General features: G+C 36.1%; 1 protein-coding gene across 13 annotated transcripts in view; it reads right to left on the bottom strand.

Annotated features, from left to right (window-relative positions):
* DMD (dystrophin) overlaps nt 1–21,017 on the bottom strand; it is a 1,176,091-nt gene that overhangs the window by 406,132 nt on the left and 748,942 nt on the right. For all 13 annotated transcript variants that reach the window (XM_065677219.1, XM_065677222.1, XM_065677220.1 and 10 more), the window contains one exon: nt 196–371. In XM_065677219.1, coding sequence (XP_065533291.1) covers nt 196–371 — 176 coding nt within the window. The remainder of the gene's footprint in view (nt 1–195; nt 372–21,017) is intronic.

Here is a 21,017-nt window from a genome sequence, read left to right as displayed (position 1 = left end):
AATGGTGGTCACTAACAGGAGAAGGTAGAAAAGAAGAATTAAACAAATTACAGTGCATGCAAAATTTAATTACTGATAATCTGCTATGAATATGAAAATTCCACAAGTTGAGAGATCCTTTGAATACTTAAACCTTGAGCAAATCTAAAATTACTAAAAATAATTTTATTTTATTTTTTCTCTCCTGTAACCTACCTCTTTTTTTTCTCAACTAACTGTCTGCAGATCTCCTGCCACCGGGTGTTCAAACTTTCCAGCTGTTCCTTCAGCACCTTAGCATCTGCTGTTGATGACTGCCCAATAATCTCTTCACCAGTTACGTTCAATGTTTTGACAACAGTTTGCTGTCTCCCAATGCCATCCTGAAGCTCCTGCAAAATACCCAACACATACACGTATTCATAAATATGTCAAGCATGAGACAAAATGCTTCATCACATACTGGCCAGATGGAAAGTTTTTTGCGGTCCTCCGAATTCCAACTGAAAAATCCAAAGGCTAGAGGACAGAAAGACATCTCATGTTTTATGTAATAAGTAATTTCGATGCACCTCTACAGCTTTTTTTTCCTTCTCTTGTCTGCTAGAGATCATTACAGTGATCTTCTGCAGATCAATCAATAAGTAAAACTTGTGAGCAAATTTACTTCTTCACCCCCAAAGGTAAACAGTATGTTTATTTTATAGCTTATAAAGCACTGCAAAATTTACAGTACACACTGTTTGGAGTTCCTGATAGCTATCAACACAAATAAGCAATGTTGAGAAAGTGAAGACTGATGACTTCTAGTGGTTCCATTAAAGAGCACCTTTCTCTCCATGTGTAAGAAGCCTAATAACCCATCCCCTCATGGCTTTTTGAGGTGTTTGTTTTTTTTGGTGGGGTTGGTGGGGAACTACACTTCTATTATTACACAGATTTTTTTATTTACTCAACAGAATGTAAAACTGCCAAAAGATAACGAAGATGGACCATTTTTTCATGTTTTACTAAACGCATTGTGATCTATTTTCTACACCTTTTATCATTAAAAACCTATCATACCTGTAGCTACCTTACCCCATGCTTAAAAACAACACAGATCTGAGTCTGCAGCTTAGATTTTAACACTGTATGCCTGTTTATGAAAGGTTGTATTTATAAATAAGGTAATAAATCTTTTCATATTTTTAGTCACCAATAGAGCACGTGTATGTTTTTCCTTGAATTCCTCAAAATGTACAAGCAGGGAAGTGTAAAATCATTTTCAACACCTCAATTGCCAGCTCCTAATTCATTCAACTGCAGAAAGTCAGTTGCATGCCCTATCCCAGATTTTGTACAAATTTTACACAGGCTGCTTGAACACCAGTACTAGTACAACCTGGATCCCAGAGGTCAGTGTCAGCTAGGCACCGCGGTGTTTACCCACAGTCCTGGACAGAAGTTGCAGCCCATTTTATTATGCTTTGCTAGGATTAGTGAAGTTTTTTTGCTGGCTACTAGCAAGCTACAACGATCCAGTCATGGCACATGAAGACATCTGCTGGTCCAAAGTGTCCCAGCACAGTTCACTTTGCCTAGGGAAAATTTAGGAATTTAAGGTAACATTGTAGCAGAAACTGCAAGATCTTCTAAGACCAAGAAAAGCCCTGTTCCTTGAGGTATTAGATTTTCCTGTCTTTGTATAATGCACATTAATATAATAATATCTGGTCCAACCTTTGGCTGTTAATATAAGGTACAAAGTTTACTATTAGGTGATAGCAGTAATGGTCACTGTTTTTTCCAGTACACACTTCAGGCCTGGTGACATCCAGCTTAAAATTAGCATCTATGTTTTGTACACATTCACTGTATTTCACACTGATTCCAGCACTAGAGCCTTTGCATTATGCAGTAGGGAGCATTACACAGTAAATCATAACACTCAGATATATAGTCTTGGGAAAATATATCTCAGAGTAAGTGGCTTATTTCCAGTGAGGCACCTGAAACAATTTTGCTACTGCATGAACTTTAGATTCATAGCACTTACAGAAAAAATAACTTGGAAGAAAGCTTCTACATATACACAGCACGACTGTTCATTTAGAATAGGAGATAAAGTCAAGGAGAACAAAGAAGGGAAATTCTGCTTCTGAACTCCAATGGGTTTTAGAATTAAAATTTTTAGAATTTAGTGGTCCTCTCTGCACCAGCTTTTCTAGGTGACATAAGTAACCACCAGTCAGTACAATATTATAAAGTGAAATGGTAATTAAAAGTCCATTTAAATACTTGGAGCCCCTTTCCTGCATTCACAGCACCTTAAATTTGTTTTTCTCCCTCCCACAACATACACACACACACACACACACACACACACACACACACACACAAAACACGCCTATTTCACTTATTTCAATTGACACAGAATTAAGCAAGGGAAGTTTCTGATTTATCCTGTGGCATATTATACAACAGGACTGACTTACTTACAAAGTAAAAAACAGAAAATATCTTGCTCAGTGTCAGAGATGGTCTTCGAACTTACAATCCCTAATGCCAAAATGGGAACCTTGCACAGGATATGTAGGAAGAAGCGTGAACTTCCACCAGAACACAAGAGAAGGCTTCTGGCCATCTGGATTTCCAATCATCTTAAAGAACCCAATTTGAGACTATTTTCTTTTTTTTTCCGAGTACTATATGCATTTGACATCTTTTCACATGATTAAATTGAAACACATGTTCTGATGAAGTTCATCTAGATTCCACAGCTTAAGAAAAAGTAGATTTTTCTTGATACCAGGTACTTCACACACAGCAACTTATGAAGACATTTAGGTTTTATTTATGTATAATATGCATGTTATGTATAAGTATTTATGTATGAAGTGGAGAAAAGCATTTTGACTGTTTTGCTGAAAGTTATGTTGTCACACATTCATCCCAGAGAAATAAGACACAAAGATGCTTTTCACAATTTACAGTCAGTATCTAAAATTTGTCAACAGCTTAGATCCCTGTTCACTGCACCTTTATCCTTGCCCCACGCCTGCATGAGGGCAAGGTGCTGTGTGCCTGGAAGAGGTTGCCTCCCATGGCCTTACAACTTATGATGCTACAGAAGAAATACTGACATTGAATCTGCTTCTTGTGTTTTCAACTGACATTTCACCCCTTCATACAGAAATGGCAAAGCAAAATGGCACTTTGCACTTTAGGTTCCCAGCTTACTCAGAGGGCCATCCATGATAGCTATACTAGCGATTATATAGTTTTGAATAACTTTATGAACAGAGTGAGCAAATAATTAAAAATGAAAATTTACATATTATTACAAATAACTCAGAAAAGACAAGACCTCATCATATTCATGTACAGAGCTAATCACAATTAGTTGGTTTAGTCATAAATTAAGCATTAATCAGTCTTTACCCACTTACTCAAACGGGTACCACAATGGCATAATTTCTTTGACTTTGTTATTTCGTAGTTAACTTATACATATATCATGCAAGTATTTCTGCAATCTCATTTCCTCTTGTCAACAAATGAAGTAGCATTTTATAGTTAACCAGAAACTATTCTATAAGCAATCTTATCAGCACTTTCCTCTTTTCATTGTAGTAGACAAATGTGCTTAACAATAATTTACCGTTATGGAAAAGTCCTGTAGTAACACAAAGAAATACCACAAACAAGCTAATTTTTGTCAGAGACACTGGCTGGCACAAAATGCTTTAAGTATTGTATTACCTTTTGTTAGTCTGGGGTAAACTACAGATACTAAATGCATGTAAGGGTACTACACACCACTTTCAGAAACCTGTAATCTTGAATTTGACATTAAAGTGCTGTTCTTCAGTCATTTATATAAATTCCTCTTCTGCCATTAATTGTATAAAAGCATAAGGTTGACATAAAAGTGTTATCTACCAAAATACAACAATATAAATCAGAGAACTGTGAAAACATTTAGTGGAAAACTAGCCCCAAAACAATTTGCTATCCTTTGGTTACCAGAATTAATTTATCCATTAAGACTATGTACCTCTGTTCAAGATTCCATTACAAATAAGGAAGAAATTAATTTTCCAGGCAGTTACATCACATAGATTTAATCTGGAGACACATTACAGGCACTTTGTTAGGATTAAAACAATAAACAAAGAGCATGTGTGGTTTTCTAGCTGTTTTGCTACAAGCAGCTATGCAATCCTCATTGTTTTGTGTGCATCTTGTTTGTTATGTTATTATTATGAATTATGGAATCTCAGGGCAGCTGACAGAGATGGAGGAGGAGAAAAACATCAAAACATTGAAGGCAATGTTTGCTAAGGAGTTGACAATACTTTAAAGGAAAGTGCATTCTTTTTACCATAAATTATAGAGGTTATTCTGATTTGAATGCTACTACCAACTCTGTGAAAAGAGAAGCATTTGAAAGAATTGTCTGTAGGCTCTGGGTAGATTCTACCTATAAAGCAAGACTGGGTGCTGTTTGTCAGTTTTACTGGGTTTGTACATCAACAGTACTTGAGCAACGAAAGGAAAAGACATTGTTGCAGACCTGTGTGTTGAGTACATTAAATACTGTAAAATAACAAGGAGATTTCATTTTCACTTTGACTAAAAGTGTTAATAAAATATTTTTTGGTGTAAGCAACAGTGTGGGTACAGTGCAACTCTACAACTGTACATTTTAAGACAGATACAACGTCACATATTCTGATAAAAGTTTCTAATAAGAAAACGTCACAGATTTGTTTGAAAGTTTTGATATCTTCCAGACTTTATGCCTTGACATTTTCCTTCTAGAAACAGTGACAAATTCATTCTTCATAAAACAAACCATAAAGGCTGAAATTCCTGTATTTTACTTGTACAAATTCTTCAGTCTACTCTTCTATCCTCCAAAAACCAGTAGTATACTATACTTCAATAGCCTAACAATGTCACATTACAGCTTGCTACAGTAATTCCAAGTTCTTGTCACTGCTGCCTCAACTTTGTCTCAATTTTCTTGCTTATCAGAATGATCCAACTTGGAGCTTAGACATTGACTCTTGATAACCTTCTGAATGCATCTGCTGAGTAACTACGGTTCTAAAAGCTGCCTCCTAATCCTGCACAGAGACATTCTGAAAATGTGCTTTCCATTTTTGTCTTTCCTTTCCTTTCTCCTTGCCTGGACAAAGAGTTACAAATCTTCATTGGGTTTGTGTGACAAGGCTTTGGTAACTGGTGGAGTAGAGGGGTAACTTCTGTGACAAGCTGCCAGAAGCTTCTCCTGTGCCTAATGGAATCACTGCCAGATGGCTCTAAGACAGACCCACAACTGCCCAAGTCCAAGCCCATCAGCAACAGGTGAAAACATTTAAAAAAGGGGAAAAAGTTGCTGTGAGACAGTAATTTCAGGTAGGAGAGTGGAGTGAGAATCTGTGAGAGCAAAGGCTCTGCAGACACCCAGGTTGGTGCAGAATGAGGGGAAGAGGTGCTCCAAGTGCTGGAGCAGAGATTCCCTTGCAGCCCATGGTACAGACCATGGTGAGGCAGGCTGTCCCCCTGCAGACCATGAGGAACCACAACGGAGCAGGGGGACTCCTGAAGGATGCTGTGACCCCATGGAAAGCCCACACTGGAGCAGGTTTCCTGGCAGAACCTGTGGCCTTGCGGACAGAGAAGCCCACACTGGAGCAGGATTGCTGGCAGGACTGGTGACTGTGTGGGGGACCCATGCTGGAGCAGTCTGTTCCTGAAGAACTCCATCCCATGGAAGGGACCCACACTGGAGCACAGGAAGAATGTGAGGTGGAAGAAGCAGCAGAGATGAAGCATCATAGATTGGCAAACACACTCATTCCCCATACCCAGGGTTGCTCATGGAGAGAAGATAATGAGGTTGAGGTTGGAACTAGATGATCTTAAGGTCCTTTCCAACCGTAATTATTCTACGATTCTATGATTCTATATAACTGTTAAAATGGGATATATTCCTTTAAATTTACATTTACATACACATCTCTTTCTAATGCAACATGAAATTGTGATGAAAGTCATTTCAGTACTAAACTGTAAAGTGCATGACCAGAAGTCTATTTTGTGTTTCTAACCCAAATTACACAGTTGCTTCTTATTAATAAATTAATTCAATTTAATTTAAAAACTGATTTAGAAATACTGCAGGGAAAAGAAGACCCTTCTTTTCTGCAAAAACTCCACTGCTACTGCATATTAACTATAATGCTCTAGGTTAAATAAATAAAATTGAACTGTAAGTCCAAAATCCTACTCACTGATTTTGTAGAACACATGTATGCCACTGAAATATATTAATTTCCATATTGATGTAGCCCCAAAATGCAAAGACAAACCTCTGTCAGGCAACTTTTCCATTTGCCTCTACACATAATAGTACAAAGTTGGGACTGTAGCCTGATTTGATACCTTGTTTAATCTGCAGTTTCTGATATTTACAATGTTTTGATATTTTACTGCTCTGCAAATCTGTAACTGAGCAAACAATGTCAACAATAAGAAAAATTGTGTCCTCCATCTTCAATCTCTTTCCAGCTATCACAAATCAAGATACATAATAGGTCCCAGCATTTTAAAAATAAGAATATATCATAGTTTCTTCAAACATAGCCTATTCTTAAGTTTTCAAGGACATCAGTAATATTAATGGAATCACCTCAATATCAGGCCAGCTTTTTTAACTTAAAAAGTTATTTTAGTCCAACTCATTGTGAGCACAGTTTTGTGTTGTTTTTTTTTTTTAATTTAAATAAATTGATTTCTCTTCAGTTAAAAATAATTATTACATTCTTACAATTACATAACTTTTCCTGATTCTTACAGAAATACCCATACCATTGCATAAGCCAAGTTACTTCCTGTCTACCTCCTGCACTTCAAAACCTAGAAAACTTCAATTTGATTTCCTATGGAAACTATACCTTGAAAGTACCACCCCTAGTCTTAAACCCAGCAGAACTGCAATAAATATGTGTGCCTCATATACATATATGTAACATACACATCTCAGCATCATGTTTTCCTTTCAGTCATGATATTTAATCTGTTGCATATTACCTCTTTCTTTTGAAATTACTGGGTTGTCATTTGACAGTGCCTCTGTCTATGAAAAAAAAAAAATAAATCCATTACATAAAAGTAGAATTCTGGAAATATTGAACAAGCTATATAAATGGACTCTTTAGTGCTGGTCATTTTTGGTCTCCCTTTAAGATTAACTACCGCAGATACCACCCCTTTCAAACATTTGGGAGACTATTTCTACAACCTCAGCTGTCTGAGTTTTCATCCACATTTTTTGCACTTCATTTTAAAGCAAGTTAAAATAGTAGATATATTTTTTTAATCAGAAAATTCACATGGATTTGTTCTACATCACTAATATTAAAGAAAAAACCCATATTCGTGACAGCCATGATAAGTGTTCCTGGATAGTTTTTCATTCATGGAAAGTGCAAAATCAGTCATGTGCCAGATAAGATAGAAAAATCCACCACTAATCATGTTGTAGCTGCTTGTAAGAAAAAATAATGCTAAAAAGATTTGGAGGAGTAGACAGCATACACTGAGTCGACTGCAACTGTAGCAAGTCACAAGGGAATAAATGTACCCTGGGCAATAACCAGCCTGCAAAAGCGGCTTCCCGGTTGTGAAGGATTATTGTGGTCAGCAAGATGAATTGGTTTAGGCTTGCAACTGTTTACATGCACACAGCTTCAAGTACATGCAGACAGCTTCAAGTGCAAAGCAAGTAAACTGGTATTAGGTACCATGTACAGCCTCATTTAATTTACCTGTTGTATATACATCATTGCGTTATGGCCTTGCATTATGACAACACGAATAAACCACTGGTACTAGTTCAATGAGATAAAATTAATTTATAATTTTAAATTTTAAATTATAATTTAAAACTAAAAATAATGCCTGAAATTTCCATTAATAACAGAACAAAATAAGCCAAGCCAGCAGAAACATTCTTTCAAGAAGAGGAAATAGTCTGATTATAGAAACAAAGTTACTACTCTGCCTTATGCTAGAAGTATAATATAGCATAAGGTCAACTGTCTTGACCTTAAGACAGACCCCAAAATCCCTATCAAGTAATTTACCAGAGGATTTTGGCAGTCAGACTTAATTGCCTGCTTTGTGCTTCTTTCTCCTCCTTCTGTCACCATTAAGGCAGCTTTTGCCCCAAGCCTTTGCACAAGGTTAACCAGTTGGAGAATATCAGTGGCAAAATGATAAAACGACAAACCAACTGGCTTGTAAGCAGCTATCGCGTTCTCTTCATTCTTCCTCTGTTTTGATTTTGCTGGTCCTTCCCTTGACTTTCCACCAATTCTAGATTCCTCAGAGCTGTTCCTTTAGCTCCTTTACCACTGAAGAGAGGCTTTCTGGCCCAATCACACTGTATTAATTTAAGGAGACTTGGCTTTAACCCCTGCAACCACCATTTGGGTGTTTTTTGTATTTTCTTCAATATCTAATAGATTTAGCTTAAGTATCCATCTTGTTCTTCTTCAGAGCATAATTATGGCGTTTGGGGTCTGATCTTTTATTAATTCAAATGCTTTCCTAAGCATGCCAGTGTTGCTACTCAAGGGATATCTGATTTACATATTCCCATAATTTCATTTCTGATTGCTAAATACATCAGCTTGCTTCAAAGTAGTTGATACTATAAACATAGCAAGACTTCAGGAACTGATGCTCGTTGCATATTTAATAAACACATTTTTCCCAGTAGAGCACCACATTTGCAAAATACAAATCAATATGTTTATTAGAAAGTTTACTTTCAGTGAAAAACATGCATCTTGACAGGCTGATACTTTAGGTATCAGGATGTCAAGAGAAGAGAAGCAGGCTGAGTTTTAAACATTAAGGCAACAAAACAATACATTAAGCCCTCTATCAGTAGGAATGTATTTCAGTAAAATGAAATCAGCTGTGATAATTTTTATGGGCACTAGGTACTTTCTGCTGGCTTTGGCTCTTCTCACTTCTTCAAGAGGCAAAGTTGAAATAGCTGTATTAAATCTGAGATAAATAGGTGCTGAAAACAGTGAAATGCCAGGCTAAGGATGGGGAGCCATAAAGCAAAAATACTCAGACTGAATAGTAATTTAGGAGACATCACTTCTTTTTCTGATGATGTGTCACCATTTCACAGACTTACAAACACACAAAAAAAGACCTTGTTCACATTCATTTCTCTACTGAAATATTTAATAAGGTTATGGTGGTTTTCTAGAGATCTGACCCATACAAGAGTATGAACCAGAAGAGTGAAGCTGTAAGCTGTTTAATGCGCTTGGCTTCTCTGGCTTATGGATGCTGAGGGCACTTGGTAATACTCTGAATACGGTTCTAACAAAGTGGCTTTGGGAAAACTAAACCCTATACTTCTATCAAGTAGCATTACATGGGGAAAACACATACCAAATTAAGTAAGAATAAGACTCCTTTTTGCTTTCTAAAGGTAATGTAGAATGTCGGCTTACTTCCAAGTTTCTAGAACTTTAGTATTTAAGCATAAACATGACTACAACTTTCCATGTTTAGAAAAGATGAAGCAGGATTAAACTAGCACCATTACAGCTCATTCTAATGACATCCAACCACTATCACAGGCATCATCTGAGAATGAAAGCAATATACCAACACTATATTAATACAAGAGTATGTTAATACAAAATTACTTTAATAAAGCACAAATACAGTTTGTAACAGTCATAATAATAGACAAAATATACTGCCTTATCTTCTAAATTTATCTGCAGGGTACTGCACACTGGAAAACTACCGTGCTAAAAAAATATTTAGGGAATTTTGTGGAGTTTCCTTGGGTTTATTTACAAATTTCTACACCTAAATTTTACACTGAATTTCTCTGCTGGGAAATAGTTTTAATCAGCATGTTAGATTTTGCTTGAAATAAATATTCCCTTTTCAGATAAACAATTAATTTTTAGTGACAATATGATCTAAATTATTATTCGTATAAAATGACAAAAGCACATTACATTCCATCAAAGAACTGGGACAGGCAGGAAACGTCATCTCAACTCTTAAAAAAAAAAAAAAATCAAAGCGAGAAAGTAAGTTTTACTACTTAAGAGACTCTCCCAAAATTAGCATAAAAATGAGTCTATATATACAAATAGTTTTATCTACTTATTTTATATCTATGCTAAAATAATACAATAAACACACAAAAAGTCACCAGAAACAATAATATACTAGAGATCTACTCAAAATTTAAATAGCCCTAATAAAGTTATTTTCTGTATCACAGCACCTCTCACAACAGCAGAAAATAGTTGTCAATAGCAAAAGAATTTATACTGGTTCAAAACTTATATATTGACTTCTAGCTGAAGGGCAAAAGAGCTAGAATTTCTTGAAGTTGGTCAATAATTCACTAAAATCCCATTTACAAAGTGATATAAAACTAGATATTGCTAATAACAAATCGCTAGGAAATAGGAGAAACAACTTTAATTCATGATCTTTGAAACCTTCAAAACTGATTTTATCCCTTAAAAATTAAAAAAAACCCAAAAACATAGTATATTCCACAAATATTTTGAGCAAAATGGTTTTAGATTCCTGAATAATTCTGACCAAGCTATTTTTCTGATTGCACAAAATTCCACATCATTTTTAACATTAAGAAAAAAAAGAAGGAATTTCTTCAATCCACCATGGCACTGCACACCTAGTACACCATATACATTTTATAGCTTGTGGAGAAGGCTGGCTATGAAATTCTAACCTTAACATAAAATAGCAAAATATTTGTTTAGATACAAAATCTGCTTCTCTATTTCTGTTTTTCTGCAGAATCACTACTGGCTACAGGATTGCATATGCATGCTTTAGAGAATCCACCTTGATAAACAATTTTTCTGGACATGGAAAAGAAAATCGAACGTGGTGATTCAGTTTGATAAGAAGAGGTCTACCTGACAACAATTCATAATATTTCATTATTTAAAAAACAATGTATGCATGCCAACAGCCACATATTTCTTCTTCAGCCCATATCTGAAATGTTAGTGCTTTACTCTCAAGATTTGAAGGGTAAAGAATGGATCTTATCTAAGAATCCCTCTTCTACTCTTCACCTCCTCAGGGAAGACTTCCCCCTTGGCTTACCCGGAACTGTCCTATGCAGAGAAAAATGTCTGTATGAGACACTTCACAACAATTTGAAATGCACTATTTATACAACTGCCAACCTATCCTGCAGACTATCTATCTTATCTGGGCTGAACTGCCACAAAAAACCAAAACAAAACAAAAAAAAAAACAAAAACAAAAAAAAAACCAACCACCACACCAACCCCCCCCCCAACAAAATAATTCTCTACGAATGGACCTAACACAGTTTTTTGCTCTCCTTGTCCTCTACATCTCCCATCCCTCCCACTACAACAGCTCCAGCTCTTCCAGCTCTTCCATCTCTCTGACAAGGCAGAGTAAGTATGCAATAGTTTGCCAACCAAGATTCATTTGCTTGTTAGCTTGTGGGCTGCTGCTCAAGGGAACATTTAACTTTTGACCCATACTCTTCCCTCGCTCTATATGGCAGCATTAAATCATGTCCTACACAGCTACTGATGTTTTAAGGCTCATAGGAACTTAGTTATCTGGGCATCTGTTCCTCTGCTTCTGATTTGATGAACAGTGAATTCAAAAATCATTACAGACCATTCTGTGAAAGACAGACTGAAGACAACCAATGAAATCTCATAATGTCTATTTACACAGGAAAGCAGGCTGAAAAATCCCTCCAAGACCTCCCAGTTCATCAGCAAGAGGTAAAACAGAAAGGGAGGGGAGAGCCTAGAGCAGAACTCCAAACCTCACTCTGCTTGGCAAGGCTAAAGGCACCCTTCTATCCATGAAGCTCTTACCTTTGAGAGGCATGTGGGAAAACCATCTCAGCTATGGTTCCCACACCACCTCTTCGTGGCTTGTCTGCTCTCCACTTTCCAGGAGAGCTAAGAAAGTTTTTGTGTTTTTTTTTGGTGTTTTGTTTGGTTGTTGTTTTTTTGTTTTTACAGAAATCTCCTACTTTAAGTCTTCCAGGAGTATAGTATTAAAATAAAACGTGATGAAGCTGCCAGCTGAAAATGCTTAAACCATCATAATTATTAAATCTGCCGTTCTCATATACATATCCTTGAATAAAATTAAAGTGTTTTCTTTTAATTAATTGCTGTTTCAGAAAACAGCAAACAACAGGAGAGGAAAATATCACCTCTTTGCATAAAGACAGATAGGAAGGCAGGATAAATACCATCCCATCAAAACATTTCATGAGTTTGTACAAATTAACACAGGGCTTAAAATGCAAAATTCCAGTGACCAGACAGTGACCCAGGGAAAAAAGGGACTTTCCCTTGTTTTTGTTTTTTTGCATTTTGCTTTTAAGGATTAAAAGCAAAATTAGATCTATTTTTATTACCAAAAACCCTACACCAAGATTTTCTTTGTTGTTATTTTACATGCCATAACACTCAGGAATATACTAAGGATATACTTGTTTCTATGAAAGCTAGTCTTGAAGCATCTCAGATGTTTCACTTTGCATGACAGTTATGCTCTAAATCTTCATTACTTTCCAATTAATGACACTGCTGACTGTCAAACTCCATTCTCCATTTTATGAAAATATCTTATGAACATAATGCCAACCCTCAGATAGGAAGAAGGCTGCAGTGAGTTCTGGTGAGGAAAAACAGTAACCTGCAAATGAAGGTGAGAAGAGTCTTAATTCACTGAGGTCCTGCATAGTTTCTTTTATGTGAAATTGGACTTTCATAAGACAGAATAAAAGGTAAGGAAGATATGATTTTGTCACAGATGAATGTGACTGCCACTTTTTCTTATTCTAAACTCCTTGATTTCTGAAGGGTATAGAAATAAAGAGGATTAAGTGAAGTACAAGTGACAACAAAACACAAATTTTTATTTTTTTGAAACTTTCCTAGTCCATGATACTAGTCAAAAGTAATGCATTAGTCTGTAGAAAATCTTCATAGACTGAAGTCACATAATGCATTCTTCTAGTGGCAAATCCAGAAGAGATCTATTTGTACGGGTAAATAACCACACAGGAGTGATGGCAGGAGGATACTTCCCAGAAGGGCTGTCAGTGATAACATGTATAACACAATAGGATTTTAAATGAGAACACAGCTTTTGTAAATAATGTACACTCTTCAAGATTCCCTAGAGACACTAGACAACACAATTCCTTTAGACAGAGATCGTGCTTAAAATACTGTTTTTCTCGGTGTACATGATCTCCCAGGCGGCCAAGAAGGACAACGGCATCCTGGCCTGTACCAGAAATAGCACAGCCAGCAGAGCCAGGGAAATGATCATTCCACTGTACTTGGCACTGGTGAGGCCACACCAAGAATGTTATGTTCAGTAACGGGCCCCTCACTACAAGAGGGACACCGAGATCCAGAAAAGGGCAATAAAGCTGGTGAAGGGTCTGGAGAACAAGTCTTACAAGGAATGGCTGAGGGAAGTGGGGTTCTTTAGTTTTTTCCAAGTAACAAGGAATAGGACAAGAGTTAACAGCATCAAGCTGCACCAGGGGAGGTTTAGATTGGATATTAGGAAAAATTTCTTCACAGAGAGGGTGATCAGACATTGAAACAAGCTGCCCAGGGAAGTGGTGGAACCACCATGCCTGGAACTGTTCAAAAACTGTAGATGAATCCCTTAGAGACAAGGTTTAGTGGTGGTCTTAGCAGTCCTGGGGTAATGGTTGGACTTGATGATCTTAAAGGTGTTTTCCAACCCACTTGATTCTATGATTCTATGATCTCCATTAGAAATTTAAGTCAAACAAAAAGGAAGTATTCCAGTTGAAGTGTTTTGAATCCTAGGAGATGCGCATGATAAATAAAAGATATTTAAATAAAAAACAGTGTTTCAGAAAGCTATCCTAGACCAAGAACAGTGCTGTTGCCATTTTCTTGTTTGAAATTGATTATTTGTAAGAGAAAAAGGGAACTTTTACTTACAGAATTACACATTCTGGTTTAAGTTCTCCATTTAAAGGTCTGGGAGGGAAGAATAAAAATCTGCGCAACCTACTCCTTGGATCACTGTAAATGTAGTGTGATTCAGAGTTTTAAGTAAAAAAAAAAAATTAGATGAGCTGCTTTTTCCTGTTTAAATAAGCGTTGGGTTTTGAATTATTTTAATAATTCTGAATCAGTGAGAGGTTACCTGGTAGTAGATGTTATCTTTAACTGAAAATTGAAAAAAATACATTTAATTATAAAATTTTACCCATCTCTCTCCTGTATTTACATATTAGCCTCTCTTTCACACCTCCCATCCATCGCTATAGCTTTCTTTTACCTGTTAAGAAGCATGGAAGGATTTTGCCAAGGAAAGTAAGAACAATATATTTACAAGACATAAAAGAGCTGTAGTATGGTCTTTCCCTTTTCACAGACTTTTTTCATCCTTATTGTTGCCAAGATTTAAGATACCTCTTTTTGACAGAACATCGGCTAAGCTAAAGGTAGCATGTAAACAAGTAAGGCTTTAAAGGCAAACCACTCTTTCCACTGATCTCAAAGAAAATTCTACATATACAAGGAATATAGCAAGGAACAAAAAATTAGAACACAGATGAAAAGTAAATGTCTTTCACACTCATGACTCAGTGTTAATACATACATAGTCCTGTTTTCTGCTCTGTGGAAAGTGGTTATAGAGTAAGTGTATTTGTGCTATTTTCTCATCTTCATTTGTGTTTGTGTTAATGTGTTACCGTGCTGTACAGAATAGTATGCAGTTCTGAAGTTTAATCTACATTTTACATAAATTTATCATTGATAATTTAGAAACACATGAACTCCCTTTGAAACAAGACAAAAAAGCCAAACATAACAGGCCTGGTTCACGTCAATGCTATGCTTATTTCTTCACTGAAGATCTAGAAAGAGGTTTGTAAATTTTCTTTATGCACATTTAAGAAAATGGAATAGCAAATTTAGGACTTTTTCCTTTGTTTTTATTTTCTCTGACCTATTTCCAAAATCTCATTTCCAGCACTAACTATAATTTCAAAGTTTCCTACTGCTATAAAAATGACACAGAAATATACTTATAGGAGTTTAATGAAAGTTCTACTCGTGCATGCAGTACACAAGCTTTGAAAATGTCACACTTCTATTTTATATTGATGTAACAAAACATTTACACCAAAATGGTGTTTCAGTGTTTTGATACAGAAGTATAGTACCATGTTAATACTATTATTAATGCCTCTTTCCTGAAGTCCTTAGTTGTATGTTCCTCTGAAATCTAGACATCTCAGGCTTGCCTTGTTGAAGCAAGGTAATTAAAAACAAAAAACAGCCTGACTTTCAGCACTGCTGGAATCTTCTGGTTACATTTATTTTGATTTTAGCCTCTGTATCTTGCTGTTAAAATGTTTAAACTTCTGTCCCTTGTCCTATTATTCAACTGTTTTGATATATATATTTAGCCACATATCTTAAGAAAAAAGCCTAAGGTACTCTTTAAAAATAATAATATAATAATATATATATATCTCAGGGACACTTTTTACCTTCTTCTGTTAAATGCACCTATTAAGTTTTGTCTTTATCATCTCTCTGAGCCATTTCCATTCATTTTTGTACTGCTCACTAGATAGCCAGCATAAAGCCATTTTCTGAAAAGCAGGCTACAATTTAAGTATTAAAATATTTTTTTAAAACTGCATAAGCTACCATCACATTCTGTAAAATTTCAGAACTTCATGAATGTTTGAAAAACATCTGATCAATTTCTTAGAGTTATCTTGCTTGTCTTTCCATTTTCTAATTTTGGCTGAAGTAAGATGTATGTGAAAACAGAATCCCTTGACAAACTGGACTAGTCACAAGGACTGTAACGGACTGAACAGCAGTATTACACACCACCTTGCACCATTGCTGATCTATTATGCTCAACATAAAGGCACAAATGAAATAATGTGATAGGTATGGCTTGGAACTCCCAGGAACTAGAGAGGATTATTGTAAAACCTGGGAAACAGTCATAGTCAAATTTAGAATGTAATAAAGAACAGCAGGGGCAGGGAGCTGGGGCAGAAGCTACTATTATTAGGGTTTGGAGTATGGCTGCTTCGAGAGGTAGGCTGATTTAAGGGGTGGGGGGAAAGATAACACACTGTTACTGAAAGATAATTCACTAGACCTGGTCAGGAGGACTTGGTTACACTAACTGCAATCCGTATTAAACAAAGATGTGGTTAAAGCTTCTCCGGGTGAATCTACTAGGCAGTTGTAACATATCACAGTACAGTGCAGACACAGAAAACCTAACAGTAAACTGACTCGTTCAGGTACAAACTGTAGCCTACTCAGAGCTGCTCAAAACTAGCCTTATTGTGTAGGTAATTCTATGAGATGCATAACAGGGACAGACTGTATTCTTTTAGAAAGGTCACTCACCATTCATACCTTGCTTCCCTCTCCCCTCCCCTCCCCCTCGCCTTTTTTTTTTTTTTTTTAAACACCGAGACTCATTAAGAATTTGTTCTGTCTTTAGAGAGAAAAGAAAGTAAGAAAAGTTAAAATGTTTTCCCATATCATTTCTGTCCCTCCCTTTTAAGATGAGCCCATCTGGAAACTTTCAAGCCCAGCTTTATTTTTATGTGCATATGCCAGAGAGGTACAGCATCATCTTTTCTCATTAAAAATAAAACATTTGCATGAGGCTTTAGAGTAAAAAATTCAACTAATTCATCACCATGCCCTGACAATATTGCAAACCTGATGCATTGTAAAGTCTCACATCTAATGGGTAAATCAGGTTTCACTAAGAATAGAAGCACTGAGGTTTTATTGTAAAGGGAGCTGTTTCCACACTGGCTACATGATTAATGTAGCTTTTATAGACTTTACATAAAACCAAGACATATTACTGTTTGGGGATCAAGCTAACTTTAAAGAGAGGCTGCTTAAGGAAATTTGATTGCCAGGATGAAAGTTAAAATGATTACCAAATTTGTCTTTATCTCTAATGCGGTTTTGGGAGGAGCTGCTACATGATTCTGATGCTTTGAAACTCACGTCTTTGTCACATTCAGTCTTTGACATATAAACATTCAATGCTTCCAACAAAAAGAACATCCCCAATCTTTAATCATTACAAAAAAACACAGTACCTTGACCTTTTATTTTAAAGTTAAATGGAATGACATTAAAAAAATTAAATTAGTTCTTCCTCATTTCCATAATATCCTTTAAAAAGCCTTGCCTAGCCTGGAGTATATGTCCTATTTCTTTATCTTTCTTGATGACCCCTCATGCTTGCAAGTCAGCTCATTTTTCTCAGCTGAAGACTGCACCCTACCACTGCAAGCGCCCTAAATTTTCCATTAAAATCTAGGGCATCATCACTCATTCTTATCTGAAGCAGGCTGCCGAACAGTGCAATGCCAGCAACTGCATGCGAACTAGTCTCAAAGGACAATAGTTACACACACCACCATCCAGTATGGAAAAAAATTCTACCTGCACAATACATTATCACATACAGTACGCTGAGAATCTTAAAAACATTGGAATGTTGTTATTAATTCTTCTGCAACAGCAAGTCTTATTTAAACAGCAATTTACCAGTAGGCAATTAGCTTCTCAAAGAACATTTTTATTAAGTTCACTTCACGATGAAATGATCTCTCTCATCAGCTATTGAATATTTGCTAGTTAAAGCAGTATTGTTATAAATTAGTACATTATAAGTACCTAAGGGTATTTAAACTTGTCTATGTGTTTAACCTTCAGGTTTCTAAGTTCCTCTTCTTCAGGCTGATTCTTAAGCAGTTCTCATACCTGAAGTACATAGACACCTTTCAAAAGTGTTTTAAGTTAACTGAGCCCACTCCTGTTTTCATCTTTTCCACTTTGCAAGGAGAATTCACATGTGCGTATGCATATAGATGTGTATGTATACACACTTAAGAGGACATACAATTCTATATCATTGTATAATTTTTACATTTTATACTGTGGCAGATGTGTATAATACATTCTATAACACAGCAGATGAACTTCAATCTTGTCATGTTACTTTGCTGCATCACAGCTGCTATTTAACTGCCATCTTCACTCCTCACTTCTACAGCATGGTCACCTTTTTTGTATTTTGAGCCCAAAACCTAACACGCCTAGAAGTCAGAAACCAATACTTTAACTTTGCATTACATTCAATGGATATCCTGTGTGCACTCATATATGGAATGGAAGAGAAGGCTAATCTGGTTGCAGATGCTGTTGAGATGGACTGCAGTGCTCTATGTAGAAATGGCTGAAGTGACCTCTTGGCTAACACCTCTGTGGCTCAGTAGACAACTTTGCTATTGTCTGGGCAAGAGGAGAATACAGAACACCTAACTGCAGTCACCTCAGGATCAGATAGTCCTGCAGCAATCTTCACCTGAGAGGATTTGCCAGTAGCAACTATTACTACAAATGAGCTCAGTATCAAAGAGAAATCTAAGACTAGATTGCTGGCTGAAGTTATCTGGTTTGGTAATTTATTTTTTGTTACATGCATTTGTTGCTACAGCCTTTTTAAAAATATTTTAAAGCAGTTTCACAATTAGGACTTTCACAATGGACTATTACTAACTAGGTTGGACATACACAAGGCAGTATCATAAGTGTTTGTTCTGTTGAATAAATGAATTGCAAACCAGGCTTTCATTGACTGGCATAAAAATAGGCAGATCAGAGAGTACATTATCTTTTCCCATTCAGCAGGCTAGCAGCACTTTGGAAGAGAAGAAAGGTCATAGAGCTTAAAGACAACATGTAAACTTCTGAGGCAGGTAGGGGGAAAAAATTAAGTCTTCTAATGATTGAAACATAGCATTAACAGAATCCAGGCAGAATGAATCCAATTTAACTAGGATTAGGCCCACAGCATGACTTCCTGCTTTGGGCAGCCTGTCACACAAGATGCTGCCACCAATTTCAGCAGTCTTCTCATACTGTCTTTCCCTAGTGGTTCCACAATTATACTTATTGAACACATATGGGCCAAATAGTAACCATATAACAATGGAATAATCATTGGATTTATATTTTTTGCAAACAGGTTACATGTGGAAGTCAACAAATTTACAAGATGAAATACAGAACAGCTTATGTACATGGTTTCGTCCTGTAATCAAGAACAAAGTAGTCTTGTCAATTTCAAACCTTTTCTTGTAGCTGATTTCAGAAGGCACCATAGGGAAGGATGAAAGGCACCTTGATTTTTATTATGAGAGATTTACACCACTATTAGAATTTCAGCCCCACTCCCTGATTTTTCTGCTTAGGAGAAGGATGCTGTGCTCTCTAAGGAAACAGCTGTTTTTAAAAAAGCCTAGAAATAAATACAGCTAGTAGCATAAATAAGCCTAAATGAAATGGCACTGTAATAGTTTATTAAAAAAAAAAAAAAAAGAGAAAAATCAAATAAAACCTCTGGGTTAAAACAAAGTATATCCACTGTAATCAACAACGGATCATTTCACTATGGGCTTTTTCTCTGGAACATGCGTATAGCTTATTTTATTAATTACTTGGAAGCTGAATTGTCTCTTTCAATATCTGCTGAGCACTAAGCATGTTTTTCATGGAATGTAGTTTAAAATATCACACAAACACCAAAATATTATCACTGTTTAGCTCCACAGAGAGAAGTATATTTCAAAATAGCACAAGTTACATTCTCTGTAACAAAATTTATATATTTAAAGCACCATGTGAGAGCAGGAATCAGGGACATAAGTAGCTGAATTTGATTTAAAACCTCAGTAGGCAAAGTTCTGTACTTTGCACAGCTTTATACATTTGTTATATTGGAGACTTAATGATCTTTTGCATCCACAGACCCATCATGATGTTGCCATTACCTTCCAGTTATTACTCAGAATGCTATTGACATAATTTTAACAATTCCACACAGCACTCTTAATCCTTGGTGAAACCTAGATGTTAATTAATTCAAACGAAATTAGTAGTCATCTAACATTTTCAAACCTTTACGAGGTTTATGTGAACTACTGTTGCAATTCACTTCAAGTAACTAATCTTCCATTCCTGCCCCCGTCTCTGCTAACGCTAAAGCATTTTTAAGACACTTTGGTGACGAATCAAGAACAGTTTACAAAAATACTTGCTAAGACATGACTGTGTTTTATAATTAGGCCTGGAAGAAACTGGTCTTTTTAGTCTCAAAAGGCTGTGCTCCTTAATTGAAGTTAGTTTACAAGCCATTGGTTAAACAAACGCAAAACATGTACATTTTTTTTCTAATAATTTTTAATTTTTCCAGTTGATTGATATTCTTTTTCTGGAATAAAAATGCCTGTGTACCTACATGCTGCTTTTAACAGAACTGTTTAAAAGGACATCTTCCATCTTACTAGTTTATTCTTCCTGCATTGGTAGGAAACCAAAAGACTTTTTTTCCCCACAATATATTTATTCCAGAGATATTCACTTGAGTAATGCAACATGCGTGTGGCTTCCCAATGCAGAAACTGACCACTGAAAAGATATTTAGAGAATCCCACTTGCTAACAAATTTATGTTGCCTATACGAACCCATTCTAAATAATCACAGTCACACCCTTCTGAGTTTCCTAAAGCAATAAGACATATGTAATTTTTTACTTCTTTTCAGCCACATATCAGTCATCACTTTGGCACCAGTAATTTTAGGGTGCTCTGGCCCATTTCAAGCAGATCAGAAAAAAAAAGGTCAAAAAGATAATTTGATTCCTATGTATTATGCAAAAAATTATGTTCTACTACTAGAAGAGACCTCAAATCAATGCCAACCCCTCCTAACAGAAACAGACTGTTGGATGAGAGCAATAATTTTATACTTTATGACACCAGTAGCTAGTCAGTCAAATCTTACTCCACTTGCAGAAATGGCAGGATATGCTTCCC

Source organism: Lathamus discolor, chromosome 4 (genome assembly GCF_037157495.1).
Source record: "Lathamus discolor isolate bLatDis1 chromosome 4, bLatDis1.hap1, whole genome shotgun sequence".
Taxonomy (NCBI): domain Eukaryota; kingdom Metazoa; phylum Chordata; class Aves; order Psittaciformes; family Psittacidae; genus Lathamus; species Lathamus discolor.
Note: the sequence above shows the minus strand (reverse complement) of the source record. Positions and strands in the feature narration are given on the sequence as shown.